The 18,473-nt window shown below is 54.0% G+C and overlaps 1 protein-coding gene and 1 long non-coding RNA gene across 2 annotated transcripts; one reads left to right on the forward strand and one right to left on the reverse strand.

The window, feature by feature from the left end:
• Nucleotides 1-118: 118 nt before the first annotated feature.
• CDC42EP2 (CDC42 effector protein 2) lies at nucleotides 119-10,432 on the reverse strand. The gene is made up of 2 exons (XM_012462993.2): nucleotides 10,344-10,432; nucleotides 119-4,769 (listed from the first exon to the last, which is right to left on the reverse strand). The coding sequence occupies exon 2, from the start codon at nucleotides 4,413-4,415 to the stop codon at nucleotides 3,783-3,785; it is 633 nt and encodes a 210-aa protein (XP_012318416.1). The 5' UTR covers nucleotides 4,416-4,769; nucleotides 10,344-10,432; the 3' UTR covers nucleotides 119-3,782.
• Nucleotides 10,433-10,700: 268 nt separating this feature from the next.
• On the forward strand, nucleotides 10,701-17,078 carry LOC105724430 (uncharacterized). The gene is made up of 3 exons (XR_001109020.2): nucleotides 10,701-11,262; nucleotides 15,636-15,828; nucleotides 16,660-17,078. It is a non-coding gene; the product is annotated as an uncharacterized LOC105724430 (long non-coding RNA).
• Nucleotides 17,079-18,473: the final 1,395 nt, after the last annotated feature.

Raw genomic sequence — 18,473 nt, forward strand, 5'->3', positions numbered from 1 at the left:
GGCCCTGCAGGTAAGAAGGTGCTGGCCCTTCAGTTCCCTGACCCTCTGCCTTCACAAACGTTACCAGGGCCTGAAGCTGAACCCCTGCAGGGACAGAGAGTTGCAGTCAAGTACAGGCTGTGGGGTTCCACAGGCATGGGTTCAAATCCCATTCCAGATAGTATGTCAAATCTCCAGTCTCTATATTATGGCAAAACATTTGGGTGAAAAACAAAAAGTTGGTTGGTCCAGTGGCACACGCCTGTAATCACAGCACTGTGGAGGCCGAGGTGGGCGGATCACCTGAGGTCAGGAGTTCGAGACCAGCCTGGGCAACATGGTGAAACCCTGTCTCTACTAAAAATACAAAAAATTAGCCGGGCATGGTGGCGAGCGCCTGTAATTCCAGTTACTGGGGAGGCTGAGGCAGGAGAATCGTTTTAACCTAGGAGGGAGAGGTTGCAGTGAGCTGAGATTGCACCATTGCACTTAGTCTGGGCAACAAGAGCGAAACTCTGTCTCAAAATAAAGAAAGAAAGAAAAAGTTTGGTGAGAATGTAAATTGGTATAGACGCAATGGAAAACAATATGGCAGTTCCTCAAAAAAGTAAAAATGTGATTTAGCCATTCCACTTCTGGGTACACCCAAAGGAATGGAAAGCAAGGGCTTGAGCAGATATTTGCACACCCATGTTTATAGCAGCACTATTCACCATAGCTAAAAGGCAGAAACAACGTGAATCAATGGATACACAAAGTATAGTATATCCATATACACAATGGAATATTATTCAGCCTTAAAAAGGAAGGCCACTGGGACATATGCTACAACATAGATGAACTCTGGGGACATGATGCTAAGCAGTGAGGTACTTAGAGTAGTCAAATTTATAGAAATAGAAAGTAGCATGGTGGTCGCAGGGACTAGGGGGCGGGGAGAGTGGGAGTTTAATGTTTAACAGAGACAGCTTCAGTTTGGGAAGATGCAAACCATTCTGGAGATGGATGGTGGTGACTGTTGCAAAATAACATTAATGTAGTTAACACCACTGAAATGTATACTTAAAATGGTAAATTTTATGTTTTATATATACATATATATCCACAATAAAAAAATGTGGGCTGAGTGCAGTGGCTCATACCTGTAATTCCAGCATCTTGGGAGGCTGAGTCAGGAGGATCACTTGAGCCCAGGAGTTTGAGACCAGCCAGGGCAATATAGCAAAACCTCATCTCTACAAAAAATAAAAAAATAAAAAATAAGGCCGGACACCATGGCTCACATCCGTAATCCCAGCACTTTGGGAAGCCAAGGTGGGCAGATCACCTGATGTCAGGAGTTCGAGACCAGCCTGGCCAACATGGTGAAACCCTGTCTCTACTAAAAATACAAAAATTAGCCTACAAAAATTAGCCAGGCATGGTGGAAGGCACCTGTAATCCCAGCTACTCGAGAGGCTAAGGTGGGAGAATCGCTTGAACCCAGGAGACAGAGGTTGCCGTGAGCCGAGATGGTGCCATTGCACTCCAGCCTGGGTGACAGAGTGAGACTCCATCTCAAAATGAATAAATAAAGTGTCCAGAAATGAGAAAAAATGCATACACATACACATACCCAGTGTGTAATGTTTGTGAAAGGCTGGGGGAGTGGTGGGTGTCTGGGATTCCAGGTCATACAGGTGGAAAAGAACTGGCTGAGGGTAGAAGGGAACTGCCCAGGCTCCACCTTCCTCTCTGTCCCCACCATCCTCGCCTGGGTCCAGTCCTCCTGCTCATGCCTGCCATGGCCGCCTCCATCCCCCACCTGGCCTGGGTGGCGTCCTTCCTCAGGTCTAGATCTGACCACCTGTCTCTCCTGCTCTTGTGTCCTTCAGCAGCGCCCCATTGCCTCAGCATCAGCCTGGCAAGCAAAACTCTTGCCCGCTGATGCCAGCCTGTGCTCCAGCTTCACAGTCATGCCCTTCCTGAGCTTTGGTTCCTTCCTTCATCACACATTGCAACCATTTGCAATACCTTTCCTGGCTGGGTGCAGCGGCTCATGCCTGTAATACCAGCACTTTGGGAAGCCAAGGTGGGTGGATCACCTGAGGTCAGGAGTTCAAAACCAGCCTGGCCAACAAAGAGAAACCCCGTGTCTACTAAAAATACAAAAATTAGCTAGGCGTGGTGGCACGCACCTGTAATCCTAACTACTTGGGAGGCTGAGTCAAGAGAGTCACTTGAACCTGGAGGGCGAAGGTTGCAGTAAGCCGAGATTGCGCCATTGCACTCCAGCCTAGGCAACAGAGTGAGGCTCTGTCTTTCAAAAAAAAAGAAAAACAAAAAACTTTCCCTGTGGCAAGTAGTAAATGTTATCCCTAATTTTTGCTAATAACCCTGCAAGGTAGCTATCAGTGGCTCCATCTTGGAGATGGAAAACCTGAGTCTCAGGCTAGGTGGCACTCGGAGGTTCACGCTCTTATGCTATGTGGTGACTGCGGTCTTCACTCTGGTGCCTCAGTGCCTGTGGTTACATATAAGTTATCTGCCTGGTAGCTCCAACTTGGCTCAGAATCACATCTGATCACGCTAAGGTGCCCTGACACCACCTGCACTCCCTGCCTAGGCATTCCTGATCATGCCGTTTTCTCTGTAGCGTTTACCACTGCTGGAAATCATCTGTTACTTGTTTAGAAATTTAAAATCCCCCTTACAACTAGAATTTAAACTCCAAGAGGGCAGGGATGACATCTGCTTGTATCCCCAGCACCTGGAGCCACGCCTTGTGTACTGGAGGTGCTCAGTAAACAGCCGTGGATGGGATGAGCCTTGAAGCAGCACTGCCAGACCCTTCCAGCTCCAAGCCATCCCTCCCGCATGCTCCCTCGGTGCTCCGAAGCTGGAGAAGCTGTTGGTCCCTTGCACACTTTGTGGTTATTCTTTTATTCTTGGGTCTCCCCCACCAGGCCCCAGTTGACTGGGCAGGGATTGGCCCCAGGCTTGGCACAGTGCTGAGCCTACCCGAGTACTCGGCCACCTCTTGCCAAACATTTGAATCAACATTGGAATTTTCACAGCAACACTTGCTTTGCTCCTGTTGCATTCCCACGACAGGCTCAGTGTCAGGTACGACCTTCCTGAGGGCAGGGCCTGCCCTCCACAAAACCCTCTGGGGCTGGGTTCTTCCCCAGGCGAGCCCACAGCTCTGGGAGACTGCCTGCCTCTGGGATGAAACCTGGGGCAAGGGGACAGGGAGCTCAGCCACCAGCAGCAGCATGTTTTATTGCAGCCAGAATCCCCGGTCACGTGGGGAAGGGATGGAGCTGGGGATGAGGCAGGATGCATCTGGTCCCTGACATGACACTCCCTGTCTAGGATGCAAAGCCAAAGGCCCAGAACAGCCTGCCCAGTGCCCAAGCTCTGTGACCAGCTGTACCCTGCCTCTTCCTGTCCCCCAGTCAGGGCATCCAACAGGGCTGAGGCAGAAGGGAGGTGAAAAGGGGGGTCCGTTTCAGCAGAGCTTTCATTCGAGGGACCTGAGGGAAGAAGGAGCATTGGGGTGGGGTCAGGTGCCCCAAGACGTTCAGGGCGCCCTGGGCTGACTTCAGCACGTGTCCATGTGGTTGTTAGAGGAAAGCTATGAGGCACGCCCTGCCCATTTGGAGAGGGAGGGAGAACAGAAAACATGGCTCAGAAGTAGAATCACTGGCCAGCGACCACACAGGTGGGACCTTGGGACCCTGACTCTGCCTCCCGGGCCGTGTCTACACCCCGCCTCCCGGTGACACCCCCACCTGGGTGCCCAGTCTGGTCTGCTTCGGGTCCTATGTGGGGATCTGCATGCTGTCCAGGTCCTGATCCATGATCTGCAGGACATCGTCCAGGATGGAAGGGCCCAGGTCCACGTGCAGGGACAGTAGGGAGCTGGCATGGGACAGGAAGGGCTCCTCAGCCCCTGACTCTGGGGTCAGCCCGCTGTGGGGGGAGCCAGCCTCTGGAATCCTCCAGATGTCCACGTTCCCTGCCTCCGGTGGGGAAGGCTGAGGGGTCTCCAGATGCAGGCGAGGGGGCTTGGGTGGAGCCTGGGCTGTGGGCAGGGTGAGAGCCTGGGGTCCACCAATGACCGGGAGGGAGATGGCGTTCTTGAGCAGAGGAGACGGGCCGTCTGGGAGCTCCCGCCCACACACGGTGGCGGTGCGGGTGAACTGGAAGGGGAGATCAAAGGTGCCGTCTTCCTCAGGCCCTTCCACCACGGTCCCTGGCAGCAGGTGGAATTTGCCCTGCAGGAAGGAGATGTCACCAAACATGTCGCCGCCGCCGCCGCTGCCAATGTGAATGGTGTGGCGGAAGTCCCCCAGTGGCGGGCTGATCATGTCCGAGGACAGCAGGTCCCGAAGCTTCTCCTTCTTGCCCTTGCGACTGCCGCGCTTCAGATAGATGGGCACCTTGGTAGACATGGCGACCTCACCACTCAGGCCTGGCTGTCAGGTGACGGCCACCTGTGGAGACCACGCCTCCTCTCAAACCCTCAGCCAGAGGAAACACTCGTTCTAGGGCGTGGTTTGCAGATGCCCCCAGAACTCACCAAAGGGCTCCAGGCTACAGTGTGGGGCACGACTGAAGTTGACCCAAGGAATTAAAAAAGATTAGAGATCAATGAAATCAGAGGGCTGAGATAACAAAAAGCAGGTTCTTCCCAGAGGGCTGAAAACTCCTCTGAAAAACTGAAGGCGGAGAGGTAGGAACTGTGCAGGCGGCAAAGCACTTTGGTCTTGTCACCGAGTTGCTGTCCCCGGTCTGGGGTTGAGGAGCTGAAACACAAAGGGTGCACACCTGTCAGAAACAGCAGGACCAAAGTCAGATGCAACCGTCTTTTTAATTGTTGAGATGGAATCTCACTCTGTCATCCAGGCAGGAATGCAATGGCGTGATCTCAGCTCACTGCAACCTCCAACCCTTGGGTTCAAGCGATTCTCCAGCCCCAGCCTCCTGAGTACCTGGGATTACAGGCTCCTGCCACTGTGCCTGGCTAATTTTTGCAATTTTAGTAGAGATGGGGTTTCATCATCTTGGCCAGGCTGGTCTTGAATGTCTGACCTCATGATCCACCTGCCTCTTTCACCATGTTGGTCAGGCTAGTCTTGAACTCTCCACCTCAGGTGATCCGCCTGCCTCAGCCTCTCAAAGTGCTAGGATTACAGGTGCCTGCCACGGCCCCCAACTAATTTGTGCATTTTTAGTATAGACCGGGTTTCACTATGTTGGCCAGGCTGGTCTTGAACACCTGACCTCAAGTGATCCCCCTGCCTCGGCCTCCCAAAGTGCTGGATCACAGGTGTGAGCCACCTTGCCTACCTAGAAGCATCTGTCTTGTTTCTGGGCCTTTTGTGGTAGCCATGGGAGCCCGAGGGGGTGGGGCAGTCCCCTTGCAGGGAGTTGTGCTGGGAGAAGCATGTCTTCATTCTAAGACCCGCTGCATCTTAGAGACTAACCACCAGGGCCAAGCCCCTCCCGTTACAGGTGGGAAACTGAGGCCCGGGAACCCGAATGACAGGTCCAAAGTCACACAGAGAGTCCTGCTCTAGTCTCTTGCCCTGGGTCCCCGGCAAGGTAGGTCTCATCATCCTTGTCCACACACTCACGCCATACGCTCCACCTCCATTGCACATCACCTGTGCCCCACGACGTAAGTGCCAGATTGTGGGGGGCCTCCCAAATGGCCTTGACTCCCGACTTGGCCAAGGACACAGAGGTTTGTGACCACTGTCTCTCCCACTCAGGCCTGGCGGGGGCCTGGAGTGCAGAGGGCGTTTGGCCAGGGCTGCTGCATGGCTGGCACTTCCCATTTGGCCCAATTATGTCCCACCTGGAGGCAAGGTCCCCTTTCTCCTCTCCCTGTTAAGAGTTCCTTATGGGCAGGGGCTGAGTCTAGGATAGTTTCTGGCTCTCCTCCCTGCCCTAGCACCTCAAGAGAAGGCGGACTGGGGAGTACGTATATTTTTGAGGTGAGGGGGGCTCTGCTCTCTGTACCTGGCATTTTTCTGCACTCTTTTTGCAGATACATCTCAATTAATCAACACAACCACCAATTATCAACCCCATTTAAAAATTAGCGGTGTCGCCAGGAGTGGTGCCTCACGCCTGTAATCCCAGCACTCTGGGAGGCCGAGGTAGGTGGATCACCTGAGGTCGGGAGTTTGAGACCAGCCTGACCAACATGGTGAAACCCCATCTCTACTAAAAATACAAAATTAGCTGAGTGTGGTGGTGCATGCCTGTAATCCCAGCTACTTGGGAGGCTGAGGCAGGAGAATAGCTTGAACCCGGGAGGTGGAGGTTGCAGTGAGCCGAGATTGTGCCACTGCACTCCGGCCTGGGCAACAAGATAGAAACTCTGTCTCAAAAAAAATTTAAATAAATAGATAAAAAATAAAAATTAGAGGGGTCAAAATTGAACCTGAGGTGAACCTAGGGGTGAAAAATTCTGGAGGATTCCCGCAAGGCATTGCAGAGAGAGAGGACCAAAATGCAAAAACGTCATATAGATATGTCATTGATTAAAAGCATTGACAACCTGCCTCCCCTCTCCACCACATATGTGTGTTATGTACCTGCATGTGTACAGGTTTGTGTAGAATTCTATCCTATGTAAAAACAGAGGCTGGGCACAGTGGCTCCCGTCTGTAATCCCAGCACATTGGGAGGCTGAGGCGGGCAGATCACCTGAGATCAGGAGTTCGAGACCAGCCTGGCTAATATGGTGAGACCCGTCTCTACTAAAAATATAAAAATCAGCCAGGTGTGGTGGCACATGTCTGTAATCCTAGCTACTCTGGAGGCTGAGGCAGAAGAATCACTTGAACCCAGGAGGCAGAGGTTGCAGTGAGCTGAGATCACACCACTGCACTCCAGTCCGGGCAACAGAGTGAGATTCCGTCTCAAAAAAAGAAAACAAACAACAACAACAAAAAAAAAACAGAGAAAAATCTAGAAGGCCAGTCCTAGGTTGTCATATGGGCTACCTTGACTAGGGTACATAGCAGGGATGGGGTGTGGGGTCAGTGATATGGGAGGAAAGGAGTCATCAATAAAAATAACCTATAATATTTGGGTCCCATTACTATGATGTGATAAATGTGTGTACTATATATAAATATGAAAAGATGGTCATCCAAATGTTAACAGTGATTATCTCAAAGTGATAGAATTTCAGGTTGACTTTTCCTTTCTTTCTTTCTTTCTTTTTCTTTTTTTTATTTGAGACGGAGTTTACTCTGTCGCCCAGGATGGAGTGCAGTGGCACGATCTCGGCTCACTGCAACCTCCACCCCCTGGGTTCAAGTGATTCTCCCGTTTCAGCCTCCTGAGTAGCTGGGATTACAGGCATACACTGCCATGCTGGCTGATTTTTGTATTTTTAGTAGAGACAGGGTTTCTCCATGTTGGCCTGGCTGGTCTCAAGCTCCTGACCTCATGATCCGTCCGCCTTGACCTCCCAAAGTGCTGGGATTGCAGGCGCGAGCCACCGCGCCCGGCCCTACTTTTCCTTTCTTGTTCAGACCTCTATGAATTCTAATAAGCAATGTATTATTTATATGCACATATTATTTATGTAGTCAGAAAAAAAGCTATTTTTAATGTGAAAAAATAAATAGCTATGAAGGGGTGTCATACTGATTTAGGAGAGAAAAGAAATGAAGCCAGCACTCCCTCCGCTTGAGGGTGGGGGATGCATGCGGGGCCTGATTGGTCCAGTACACATGAGCCCAGATGTAGACTCAGCATAAAAGGCAAAGAGAGAAACTCGTCCAAGGTCACCCAGTGAGTAAGGGCAGGGTGGGAATTCAAGCCAGATGAGCCCACCCTCCTGTACTATCTGCTCCCCAGGCCCGGCCAGGGACTCGCCAAAGGTGGCTCTTGCCAATTCTCTGCCTCAGTTTTCATTCTGGGCAGGATGATGAAGGTGGGGGTGAGGCGGCTGGGAGGAGGGAGCAGGAAAAAGGAAGGAGGATGCATGAGAAGCAGTGCCCAACGCCCCCCCCCCCCCACCCGCTGAGGCGCTTGCTCAGGAAACCCCACCCCAGGACCGGACACCCGGGTCAGTGGTTCTGAGCCAGAGACCGGACATCTTGCCCCTCCCAGAGCACCTGGAGCTTAACAGGAAACAAAGGAATGACTCTCCACTGCTGGAAATCCAGCGCAGTTTTCGAGGAGCTGGGGGGAGGCTGGGGAGGCATGGGCACCCTGAGGTCTTGGAATCCCGTCACACATTCATCCTGTGTCAACCTTGCCAGGCCTGGGGGCCATGCTGACAAACAGGCAATTTGTCGCTTGTCAGGAGAGAAGTCCTGGGGGGCTTGTCTTCCTTTTCACTCACGGAGAGTGGGGCTGACTGGTGGGATGTGCCGAGAGCCTGGGCTGGGCCCTTCCCGCACCCCCAACCCGAGCACACGGGATCGCCAAGACATCCCGAGTGTTTCCACAACAGACTGGGCGTCCCTGACAGCTGTCTCACTCAGAGCCAGATGTACCCGCCCAATTCCAGATGTGGGGAGAACCGAGGGTGTGGCCAGCATTAGTGGCCCAGGGGAGAGCTGGGAATTATAACCCTCACGCCCCAAGAATTCAGATTTGGCAGCCGCAAGACCCTAGGATCCAGCCTGCCACACACAGTTTCCCATTTTAATGCTCCCAGCCACGGAATGGTGGGGTCCTTACTGCCCTTGACAGAGGTCGAAGGTGGTCCTCAGAGATGTTAAGGGAAATTTTGAGGTCATCCAGCTAGGAAGTGGAAGAGTGGGTACCCAGCCTGGTCCATGTGGCTCCCATGCGGTGGGCCACGCCTACCTACATAATATGGTTGGGGAGCGGGAGGGAAACAGGCTCACAGCTAGGCTGGGAACAGTGGGTCCCTAGACCTCCTCCATCTACATCCTGACCTTTGGCTGCCCCCTCTGCCCAATTTTCTTGTGTCCAGAGATAAGAGAATGAGCTCTCCATCAGGATAGGACTGGGCGGGGCTGGGAGGGGCGCTCCCTGCAGCAATGGAGGAGCAGATGGGAGCATCCTAGCTCTCTGGGATTGCCCTGGACAGGAGCCCTGGGTCTCCCTGTGAGAAAATGACTTCCAGCAGGCAGGGCTCCTCCTGTCATGGGGAATATTAGGCCACCTCACACCCCTTCCTCCCCCAAATCAGGAGACTGTTCTTAAATCCAGCTCCACCTGGGACTTCCTCTGTAACCTTGGGCAAGATGCCTCTCTTCTCTGGGTCTCACCTTTCCCATCTATAAAACGGGCTGACAATGAAGCCACCGCTAGAGGGCTACTGCAGACCCCACAGCAATATTACAAGTGTTAGCGCCAATGTATACAATAGCGGAGTTCAGGGTGCCACTGTCCGCTCCACCCTTCATTGAGCAAATATCTACGCAACCTGCCCTCCTCAAGCACTTCAGTTCTCCGGGGCCAGGGCTTTGAACAATATCAAAAACGAACGGCTCCTGGCCCCAGGCATCCGACTCCTCCCGTCCTCCCAGACCTCGCGGGTGCAGAGACCCCTGGGGTCTCCGGGGTCCCCGTGCGGAGAGGCTCTCGGCTCCGCGACCGCCAGGTGGCGCGCGTGCTCCCTCGATAGCCCCGTGCCCCGGAGGACTCCAAGAGCTCATCGGGGTCTCCAGCGACCCTCCCCTCGGGCTCCAGGCAGGCGCTCCCCAAGGAGCTGCCCGTTTGAGTACCAGATGTGGATTGTCTGCGAGATCTTTTTGCTTCGGGGTTACTGGTCCCACAATCAAGGAAAAAAGGGGTAATTAGGGACCCTGCCCTAGTCTCCACTGGGAGGAGCCTCCCCCGTGCTTTCCGGCCTGGGCGATGTCCGAGTGTCCGCTCGGCGCAGGGCCAGAGCTCGGGCGTGCGGGCCCCCGCCCCTCCCACGGTCCGGCTCCTTATCCCTGGCTCGGGTTCCGGCGCCGACCCCTCCCCGCCCCTACCCGGGCGCAGCCCAGCCCAGACCGGATCCGTTTCAGGACACTCAAGACCGCAGCTAAAGATAGGAGGACACTTCACCATCGGCTAAAAATACGGTCCCCAGCCCTGGTGGGGACGCTGGGCGGCTGGGCACCCCGGGTCCCGGAATGGGGGCGGGGGCCTAGGCACAGAATGGAGGGCAGAACGGGGAATTCGGGGTCGGGATGCGCGGCCCCTCACTGTCCGGGCGAAGCTGCGGGCACCCAGAGGCCGGCGGGAAACCCCACGAAGCCCTAGGCGCCCGCGAAAGGACCTGCGTGAGGTGAAACTCGGGGCCAGGGCGCGAGCTGGGTCGGGGCGCCGCAGAGATGGTCTTCTCCGGGGGCCCCCGCGGAGCTTCGGAAATCCCAGCCCGCACTCACCGTGAGGCGCGCAGACGGCGGACCGGCGGGCGGCAAGGGCTCAAGAGCTGGACAGCGCGGCTCGGCACCCGACCGGGTGGTGAACTTACAGCTCGCACCGCGGACCCCCTCAGCCCCGCCCCGGCCGCGGAGCCAATCCCGGGGCCGCGCCCGCCAGGCCCCGCCCCGGCCCGGCACCGCCCCTCTCCAGGCACCGCCCGGGGCTCCGGGTGTGGGAGGTGCCGCGCCGGGGTCCTGCGGCCGCGCGCGGGCCGCTGCCGGCCTGGTGGCGCAGGGTGGCTTCCAGGGACTCCAGCTGTGCCCGTGGGAACTAAAACCCTCGGTTCTAGAAGGGCCGGGGGAGAGGCTGCCGGAAGACCGAATTCTTCAGAAATCTCAGAGCGACTTTGGACGGGATCCCTCCCGGCGGGGCTGGGTCGGGGAGGCGCCGGCACTAGTATATTCAGTGACTTCCAAGGGAATGAATGAGGCCTTGGAAGCGCCTACGTTAGAATGCTACAAACTTACAAGCGAATTGAGTTTATTACCTTCCACTAGAAAAGAGAGTATGGGAGGGCAGAGGTAGCGTGGCCTGGACCCCCGTGCTTGCTGTCAGGCTTCCAGATCGAAGGTGGGGCCCATACTCAGACTAGTTCCTCATTCATTCATTCATTCAGTCAGTCAGTCAGTCGGCCAGTCATTCCTACAGGACTAGAAACATTTTTTGAAGGGCAGGCACCGCACAGGGTGCTGGAGACAGACTGAAGGAAATTTTGAATCACCGCTCAGTGATTCAAGAGAGATTTGTTGACTATCTACCAAGGGCCCAGCGCCGTTCTTGTCCCTGGGGATTCAGCTTCTGGATTGGGACCTGCAGCCCAGTGAAGGGAAATTGGGGAAATCCAAGTTCCCAGGTACACCATGATACTCTTCCAGGCAGGTAAGTGCTGAGAAGAGTGAGACAGAGGAAGGGGTGGGTAGTGACGGAGTGGACAGACCTCACTTTCTAGAGGATGACAGCTATGCCAGCTCAGTGCGACCAGAATGGCTGGTTTCCATGCCATCAGTGTGGGAAGGGCTTTTACGGAAGCAGGGCCAGGAAGACCTCCAGGAGGAAGGCAGGATGCTGGGGGTGGGGGAAGATGCCAGACAAGCTGGGAGAAACGGATGGGAAGAAGGGGATCGTGGAAGGCAGAATACCAGCCCCGCTAAATATGTTCACATCTGGCCTGGTGCTATGGCTCATGCCTATAATTCCAGCACTTTGGGAGGCCGAGGTGGGAGGATCACTTGAGTCCAAGAGTTTGACACCAGCCTGGGCAACATAATGAGACCCTGTTTCTACAAAAAATAAATTAGCCAGACACAGTGACTCTAGCCTGTAGTCCCAGGTACCCTGGAGGCTTAGGTGGGAGAATGGCTTGGGCCTGGGAGGTTAGGGCTGCAGTGAGCTGAGATTACCACTGCACTCCAGGCTGGCCAATAGAGCAAAACCCCATCTTAAAAAAAAAAAAAAAAAGCCCGCATCCGAACCTGTGGAATCTGTGAATATGTTTTGTTACATCAGAAAGGGGAATGAAAATTACCAATGAAATTATGGTTGCAAATCAGCTGACTTTAAAATAGAGAGTTTATACTGAGGTACTGGGTGGGCCTGTGTAATAACAAGGGTTCTTAAAAGTAGAAGCGGGAGGCCAGGCACAGCATCTTATGCCTGTAATCCCAGCACCTTGGGAGGTCGAGGTGGGTGGAACACTTGAGGTCAGGAGTTCAAGACCAGCCTAGCCAACATGGTGAAAGCCGGTCTCTACAAAAAATACAAAAAATTAGCTGGGTGTGGTGGCAGGCACTTGTAATCCCAGCTACTTGGGAGGCTCAGGCAGGGAGAATCGCTTGAACCCAGGAACTGGAGGTTTCAGTGAGCTGAGATCGTGCCACTGAACTCCACTCTAGCCTGGGCAACAGAGGAAGACTCCATCTCAAAAAAAAAAAAAAAAAGTAGGCTTGGCAACATGGCTCATGCCTGTAATTCCAGCACTTTGGGAGATTAAGGCGGGTGAATCACAAGGTCAGGAGTTCAAGACCAGCCTGACCAATATGGTGAAACCCTGTCTCTACTAAAAACACACAAAAAGTAGCTGGGTGTAGTGGTGCATCCATATAGTCCCAGCTACTCGGGAGGCTGAGACAGGAGAATCCCTTGAACCTGGTAGACGGAGGTTACAGTGAGCTGAGATCGTGTCATCGCACTTCAGCCTTGGCGACAGAGTGAGACTCTGTCTCAAAAAAAAAAAAAAGTAGCAGCAGAAGACAGACAAAGAGACGTGTGACGGAAGGGCCAGACAAATGCTGTGCTGCTGCCTTTGAAGATGGAGGCAGAGGCCCCAAACCAAGGAACTCCTTCAGAAGCTGGAAAAGACAAGGAAAGTTCTACCCTAGAGGCTGCCCTCACCTCCTCACCTTGATCTCAGCCCAGTGAGACTCATGTTGACCTTTTTTTTTTTTTTTTGAGACAGAGTCTTATTCTGTCACTCTGGCTGGAGTGCTGTGGTTCGATCTGAGCTCACTGCAGCCTTTGCCTCCTGGGTTCCAGCGATTTTCCTGCCTCAGCCTCCTGGGTAGCTGGGATTACAGGTGCATGCCACCACACCTGGCTAGTTTTTGTATTTTTACTATAAACGGGGTTTCACCATGTTGGCTAGGCTGGTCTTGAATCCCTGACCTCAAGTGATCCGCCCACCTCGGCCTCCCAAAGTGCTGGGATTACAGGCATGAGCCACTGCTCCTGGCCAAATTTCTATTGTTTTAAGATGCCTACTCTGTGATAGTTTGTTCTAGCAGCGATAGAAAATGAATCCCGGCAAGTTCAGGTTTTAATCTTGAGACTACCCTCAACTCTGCAGCGAGTCTTGGTCAGGTGGATTCTGCCAGGACTGGCTGGGCCTGGATCACTGAGGTGGGGATGATGGCCCTGAGCCAAGCTGTGGTGGGGGTGGGTAAAGGATGTGCCTCTCCTCGTTCTTGCCATCGGCGTTTGCCAGGCTGTCCTGTGCCCTTTACCCATTGCTTCTTGTTCCTGAACTCATTACATCCTCCTGGGGTTGCCTAGTGATATGGCCAGAACCTGAATCATGATCCCCATTTTACAGGTGGAAACTAAAGCTCAGGGCACGGACAGTGATTTGCTGGGCCTAGAAGAGGCAAGGCATGTGGGCTCTAGTCCCTCCCTCTCCTCTCAGGCTTCTAACCCACAGTCATCATTCCTGCGCATCCCCAGGACACAGGTCTCAGAGAGCAGGGGCAGCTCAGTGCCCGAGCACTGCACTCTGAGCCATCAGTCAGGTTCTGAGCTGTCTCTGCTGCTGCTTTGCTCTGTGGCCACAGGCAAATGACTTTCCCTTTTGGAGCCTCCTTGCCTGTAACATGGGGTAGCAGCATCAAGTCATGCCAGTCCCAAACCAGATAAGGGATGGACACTCACGTGTTTTGTTCCTGGGAACACACAGCCCCTCAGGTGGCATGATTTCACGGAAACATTAGAACAAGAGCTCTGGGGACTGGCCAGCTGGCTGTGCCACATGATCAAAATGGCTATAATGATGAAGCCACGTGAGCCTGCAGAAATGAGGCTTAGGCCAAGCCCCCATCCCCTGCCCATCTGCTGAGAGTCCCCCATTGGGGGGTAGGGGTCAGGGAAGGGTCAGATGCTCCATTCAGAGGTGGGGACAAAACAGAGTTACAGAGAAGGAAGATGGAGAGACAAAGCCACTCAGCCAAGGCCACACACAGCTGGGGACCCACCCCAGAGCTCTTTGAAGAAGTTCTGGGGTGATTAGGGGTCCCTCGGGTAGAGGCAGAGAGCAGCAGAGCCCCCAAACCTGGTCCAAGCTCCCCCTTTCCTCCCTCAGCCTTCCAACCAGGACTAGAAATGCTCTCTGCGCTCTGGGGACTGTTTTCAACCCACCTGGATGTGACACGTTCCGCCCAGTGCCAGTCCCCTCAATGCTCAATCCACTCCTGCCATCATTCAGAGCAGGAGGCCTGACCACGTCCACAATGCAGGAGTGATCGGTGCCTGGCCCCAGGTTCTGTGCTGTGCAAGTACTCACAAAGGGCGCTTCCTTCTCCCCATTCACAGATGTGGCTATCACTTGGCTGGGGCCCAGGGAATCCCTGGGGAGCTTCTCCTGAATGGACAGGATCATTGTGTACACCCTGGCATTGTGTGGGAGCCCTGCCATTCATAAGGCCATGTATAGAACAGGATTTCATTTACTAAAATTGGCTTTGTTGCACAAGTTCTCAGGCTGTAAGTAGAGGTCTTGGTGTGGGCAGGGAGGCTGGGATAGCCTGGGCCACTGGGAAGAGTGGCCTGCACCCCCCAGCCTAGACTCCAGGGTCTGATGCCAGGGCCCAGATTGACCTGGACAGAAGGGCTCCTGGACAGCCTGGTAACTCAAGGGCAGGACCCAAAAGGGCATTTGGGGGCAGGCTTGGTGGCTCACGCCTGTAATCCCAGCACTTTGGGAGGCTGAGGTGGGTGGATCAACTGAGGTCAGGAGTTCAAGACCAGCCTGGCCAACACGGTGAAACCCTGTCTCTACTAAAAATACAAAATTAGCCGGGTATGATGGCACACGCCTGTAATCCCAGCTACTTGGGAGGCTGTGGCAGGAGAATTGCTTGAGCCCGGGAGGCAGAGGTTGCAGTGATTGAGATCACGCCGCTGCATTCTAGCCTGGGTGACAGAATAAGACTGTCTCAAAAACAAAAAACAGAAAACAGGCCGGGCGCGGTGGCTCACGCCTGTAATCCCAGCACTTTGGGAGGCCAAGGTGGGCAGATCATAAGGTCAAGATATTGAGACCATCCTGACCAACACGGTGAAACCCCATCTCTACTGAAAATATAGAAATTAGCTGGGTGAAGTGGCATGTGCTTGTAGTCCCAGCTACTTAGGGAGGCTGAGGCAGGAGAGTCACCTGAACCCAGGAGGTGGAGGTTGCAGTGAGCCGATATCGCGCCTCTGCACTCCAGCCTGGGCAACAGAGAGAGAGATTCCATCTCAGAAAAAAAAAAAAAAAAAGACAACCACCGCCCTGACTCCCCCCAAAAAAGGGCCTTTGGGAAGGGCAGAGCAGGCCACGATGGAGAAACACCCAGAGTGGGGTATTTGACTTCTGTCTGTCTCCTCAGCCTAGAGCCTCCCTGGTCCTGAGATGGACCCAATAGGCTCCCCCACTGACCCCACAGCCGCCTCCCCCACTGTGATCACTACACAGGGACTGACTCAGCCCTTCCTTCCCCTCCCAGCCTCTCCTTCCTGGAAATTGCCATCATCAGCGGCCACAGCACCCCCATGGGACTTGGAGGGTGGAGTTGGAAGCCCCTTCCCACTGGCCAGATTGGAGGGACCAGCAGGGAAGCTCCCTCCTACACCAGGTGGGCAAGGCTGAAGCCAGCTCTCCATGGCCGCACAACCTGGAACCCAGGACCCTGGGAGCAGGTGAGATGATGGGGACTTGGGTTCTGGGAGCAGAGTCACAGGGAAGGGTGGCGATTCTCTTGGGGGTGCATTTAGGGGAGGCACTAAGAAGAGACAGGGGTCTTTAGAGGTGGCCCAGGTCCCTCTACTGGGCTGCAGGGTGGCAGGTAGCTGAGAAGGTGCTCAGCCGCACTCAGGAAGCTTTCAGCGTCCCAGCCTGAGCCCAGCCTGCAGGGCCCCGTGGCCTGAGCCAACCCCAGACCTGGGTTGGATTTTTCCTTGATTGTTTCTTGCTTCCTTCCTCCCCTGGACTCCTCCCAGCTCCAGCCCTGCCCTCCTGGCTCTTCACCCCTCTTCAGGGAACTGTGACCCACTGGAGGCTGGGATTCCAGATGAGAGGTCACCCTCGGAGTTACCCCAGCTGCTGCCTCTGCCTGGGACTCCCTCCTTGGGAATTGGGTGGCAGGGCCTTGCTTCGGGGACTTTCCTCTGCATCTGGATTTTGGCCTCGGGCTGAGGACTTTGGGGGTTTCCAGAGTGGTGACAGCCTTGTCCTAGCAGGGCCCAGCCCCAGCACTTCCTCCCAGATCCCTCTGGGAGCATCCCAGGCCCAAGGCTGTCATTTTGTCGTGGGGAGTAAATTGTGGAGTCAGCAGAGGCCGTCTTCAGCACTTCCCGTGCCTCCTGGGTGTTTTGTCATTACTCACTGAAAACCCAGGCTTGTGTCTCCCCTGTGCCTAGGGCTGTGCTGGACTAGAGAAGACACAGGTGGCCAGGGCTGGGCCCAGCCCTCAGGGAACAGATAACCTGCGTGAGGAACAAATAACCGATTCTGCCCTCTATCCCTCGCAGGCCAGCACGGAGGAGGCTCAGCCAATGACTGGGATTGAACGAAGAACCAAAGAGGACAGCCCTGAGATCTGTCTGCTACGTAGGAGAGGGGACAGGCCACGAGGGTAGTGGGTAAACACTGTTTTCCCTGCCCAGCATCCATCTCTCTTACTCTGGTGACTGTCCCTCAGTTTTCCAGTCTCTAGTGTGACTGACTCCCCACCCCAAGCTCTAGAAGCGGGTTTGAGTCCTGTGTCTAGCCAATCTGAGTCATGGGAATGGCTCAGGCATATGATATCAAAGGGCATGAGCCCGGGAACTTGCTGGGACTGTTAGGGTCACAAATGCCAAGATGCCACCCCAGAGCTGCTGCTGGCCAGCTCTGCCACCCTAAGGGGAGAACCTACCTATGAATAAAGCCAACACAGAGGAAAACAGCACCAAGAGACTGAATCTCAATGATACTGCTTGTGCTCCTGGATCCAGCCATGCCTGAAGCAGTTTCCATTCTATTTCCATTCCTTCCAGTTTTTGCTTAGTACAGTTAGGGTTGGGTTTTTGTCACCTGCCACTGTGAAGGAAGGGCCCATAGCAGAATAGCTAAAGGCAGGTGATCGCTCAGGAGAGTTACCGAATGCAGTGGGAAAGGCAACGAGGGTCTACACCACCAGGGCTGCATTTTCTTTCATTGAAGTTACTTTTTGATTAGGTAATCCTTTTTTTTCTCCTTCTTTCTCTCTTTTTTTGAGTTCGAGTCTTGTTCTGTTGCTGGAGTACAGTGGCATGATCATGGCTCGCTGCAGCCTCAACCTCCTGGGCACAAGCAATCCTCGTGAGTAGCTGTGACCACAGGCACATGTCACCACGCCCAGCTAATTTTTGTATTTTTTGTAGAGATGGTGTTTCACCATGCTGCCCAGGTTGGTCTTGAACTCCTGGGCTCAGTCAAGCGATCCATCTGCCTCAGCCTCCCAAAGTGCTGGGATTGCAAGGGTGAGCCAACCCACTTGGCTGAGGTAATGTTTTCCTGTGATTCAAAATTCAGAAGTTGACCAGACGTGGTGGCTTAAGCTTGTAATCCCAACAGTTTGGAAGGCCGAGGTGGGTGGATCACCTGAGGTTGGGAGTTGGAGACCAGCCTGGCCAACATGGTGAAACCCCATCTCTCCTAAAAATACAAAAATTAGCCAGGCATGGTAGCAAGCACTTATAATCCCAGCTATTCGGGAGGCTGAGGCAGGAGAATCACTTGAACCTGGGAAGCAGAGGTTGTGGTGAGCTGAGATCGCACCACTGCACTCTAGCCTGGGTGACAGAGTGAAACGTCGTCTCAAAAAAAGAAAAAATTCAGAAGTTCTAAGAGGCAAGAATTCTCCTTATCTCTGTCGTTCAGACACAGTTCTCGGTTCCCCAAAGCCAACTGGTGTTATCAGTTTCTTATAAACACTTCAGGGATATTCTTGCATGTATGAGCAAAGCCCCTCACATTTTTTTACACAAATGGCAATATTTAGACAAGTAGAACCCCAAAGTACTGCAGGCCCTGGTGGGAGCTGGCAGAGGGTGGGGACTGTGGGAAGCCACCTTTCATCGAGCCTTTGCTGTTCAGTGGCTGTTTGGCACCTTGCTTTTTCCGGTTAGCGTTATGTTTCGGATACCACTCTACATCCTTACTTTGACAGCTGCACAGCATTCCAGCACGAGGGTGTGTGGTAATTTACAGATGCACTTCTCAGCCGAGGGACCTTCAGTTGTTCCAGCCTTTCCCAAGACAGGCAGTGTTGTGGCGAGTCATCTGTACAAAAGCCCTTACACACACGTGGGTGCCGCTGCAG

This window comes from Aotus nancymaae, unplaced genomic scaffold, assembly GCF_030222135.1.
Source record: "Aotus nancymaae isolate 86718 unplaced genomic scaffold, 86718_ANA_hifiasm-v0.15.2.pri h1tg000059l, whole genome shotgun sequence".
NCBI classification, from domain to species: Eukaryota; Metazoa; Chordata; class Mammalia; order Primates; family Aotidae; genus Aotus; species Aotus nancymaae.

Coding starts and splice junctions, on each gene's coding strand:
- CDC42EP2 (XM_012462993.2), bottom strand. CDS start 4,415: ATGTCTACCAAGGTGCCCATCTATCTGAAGCGCGGCAGTCGCAAGGGC.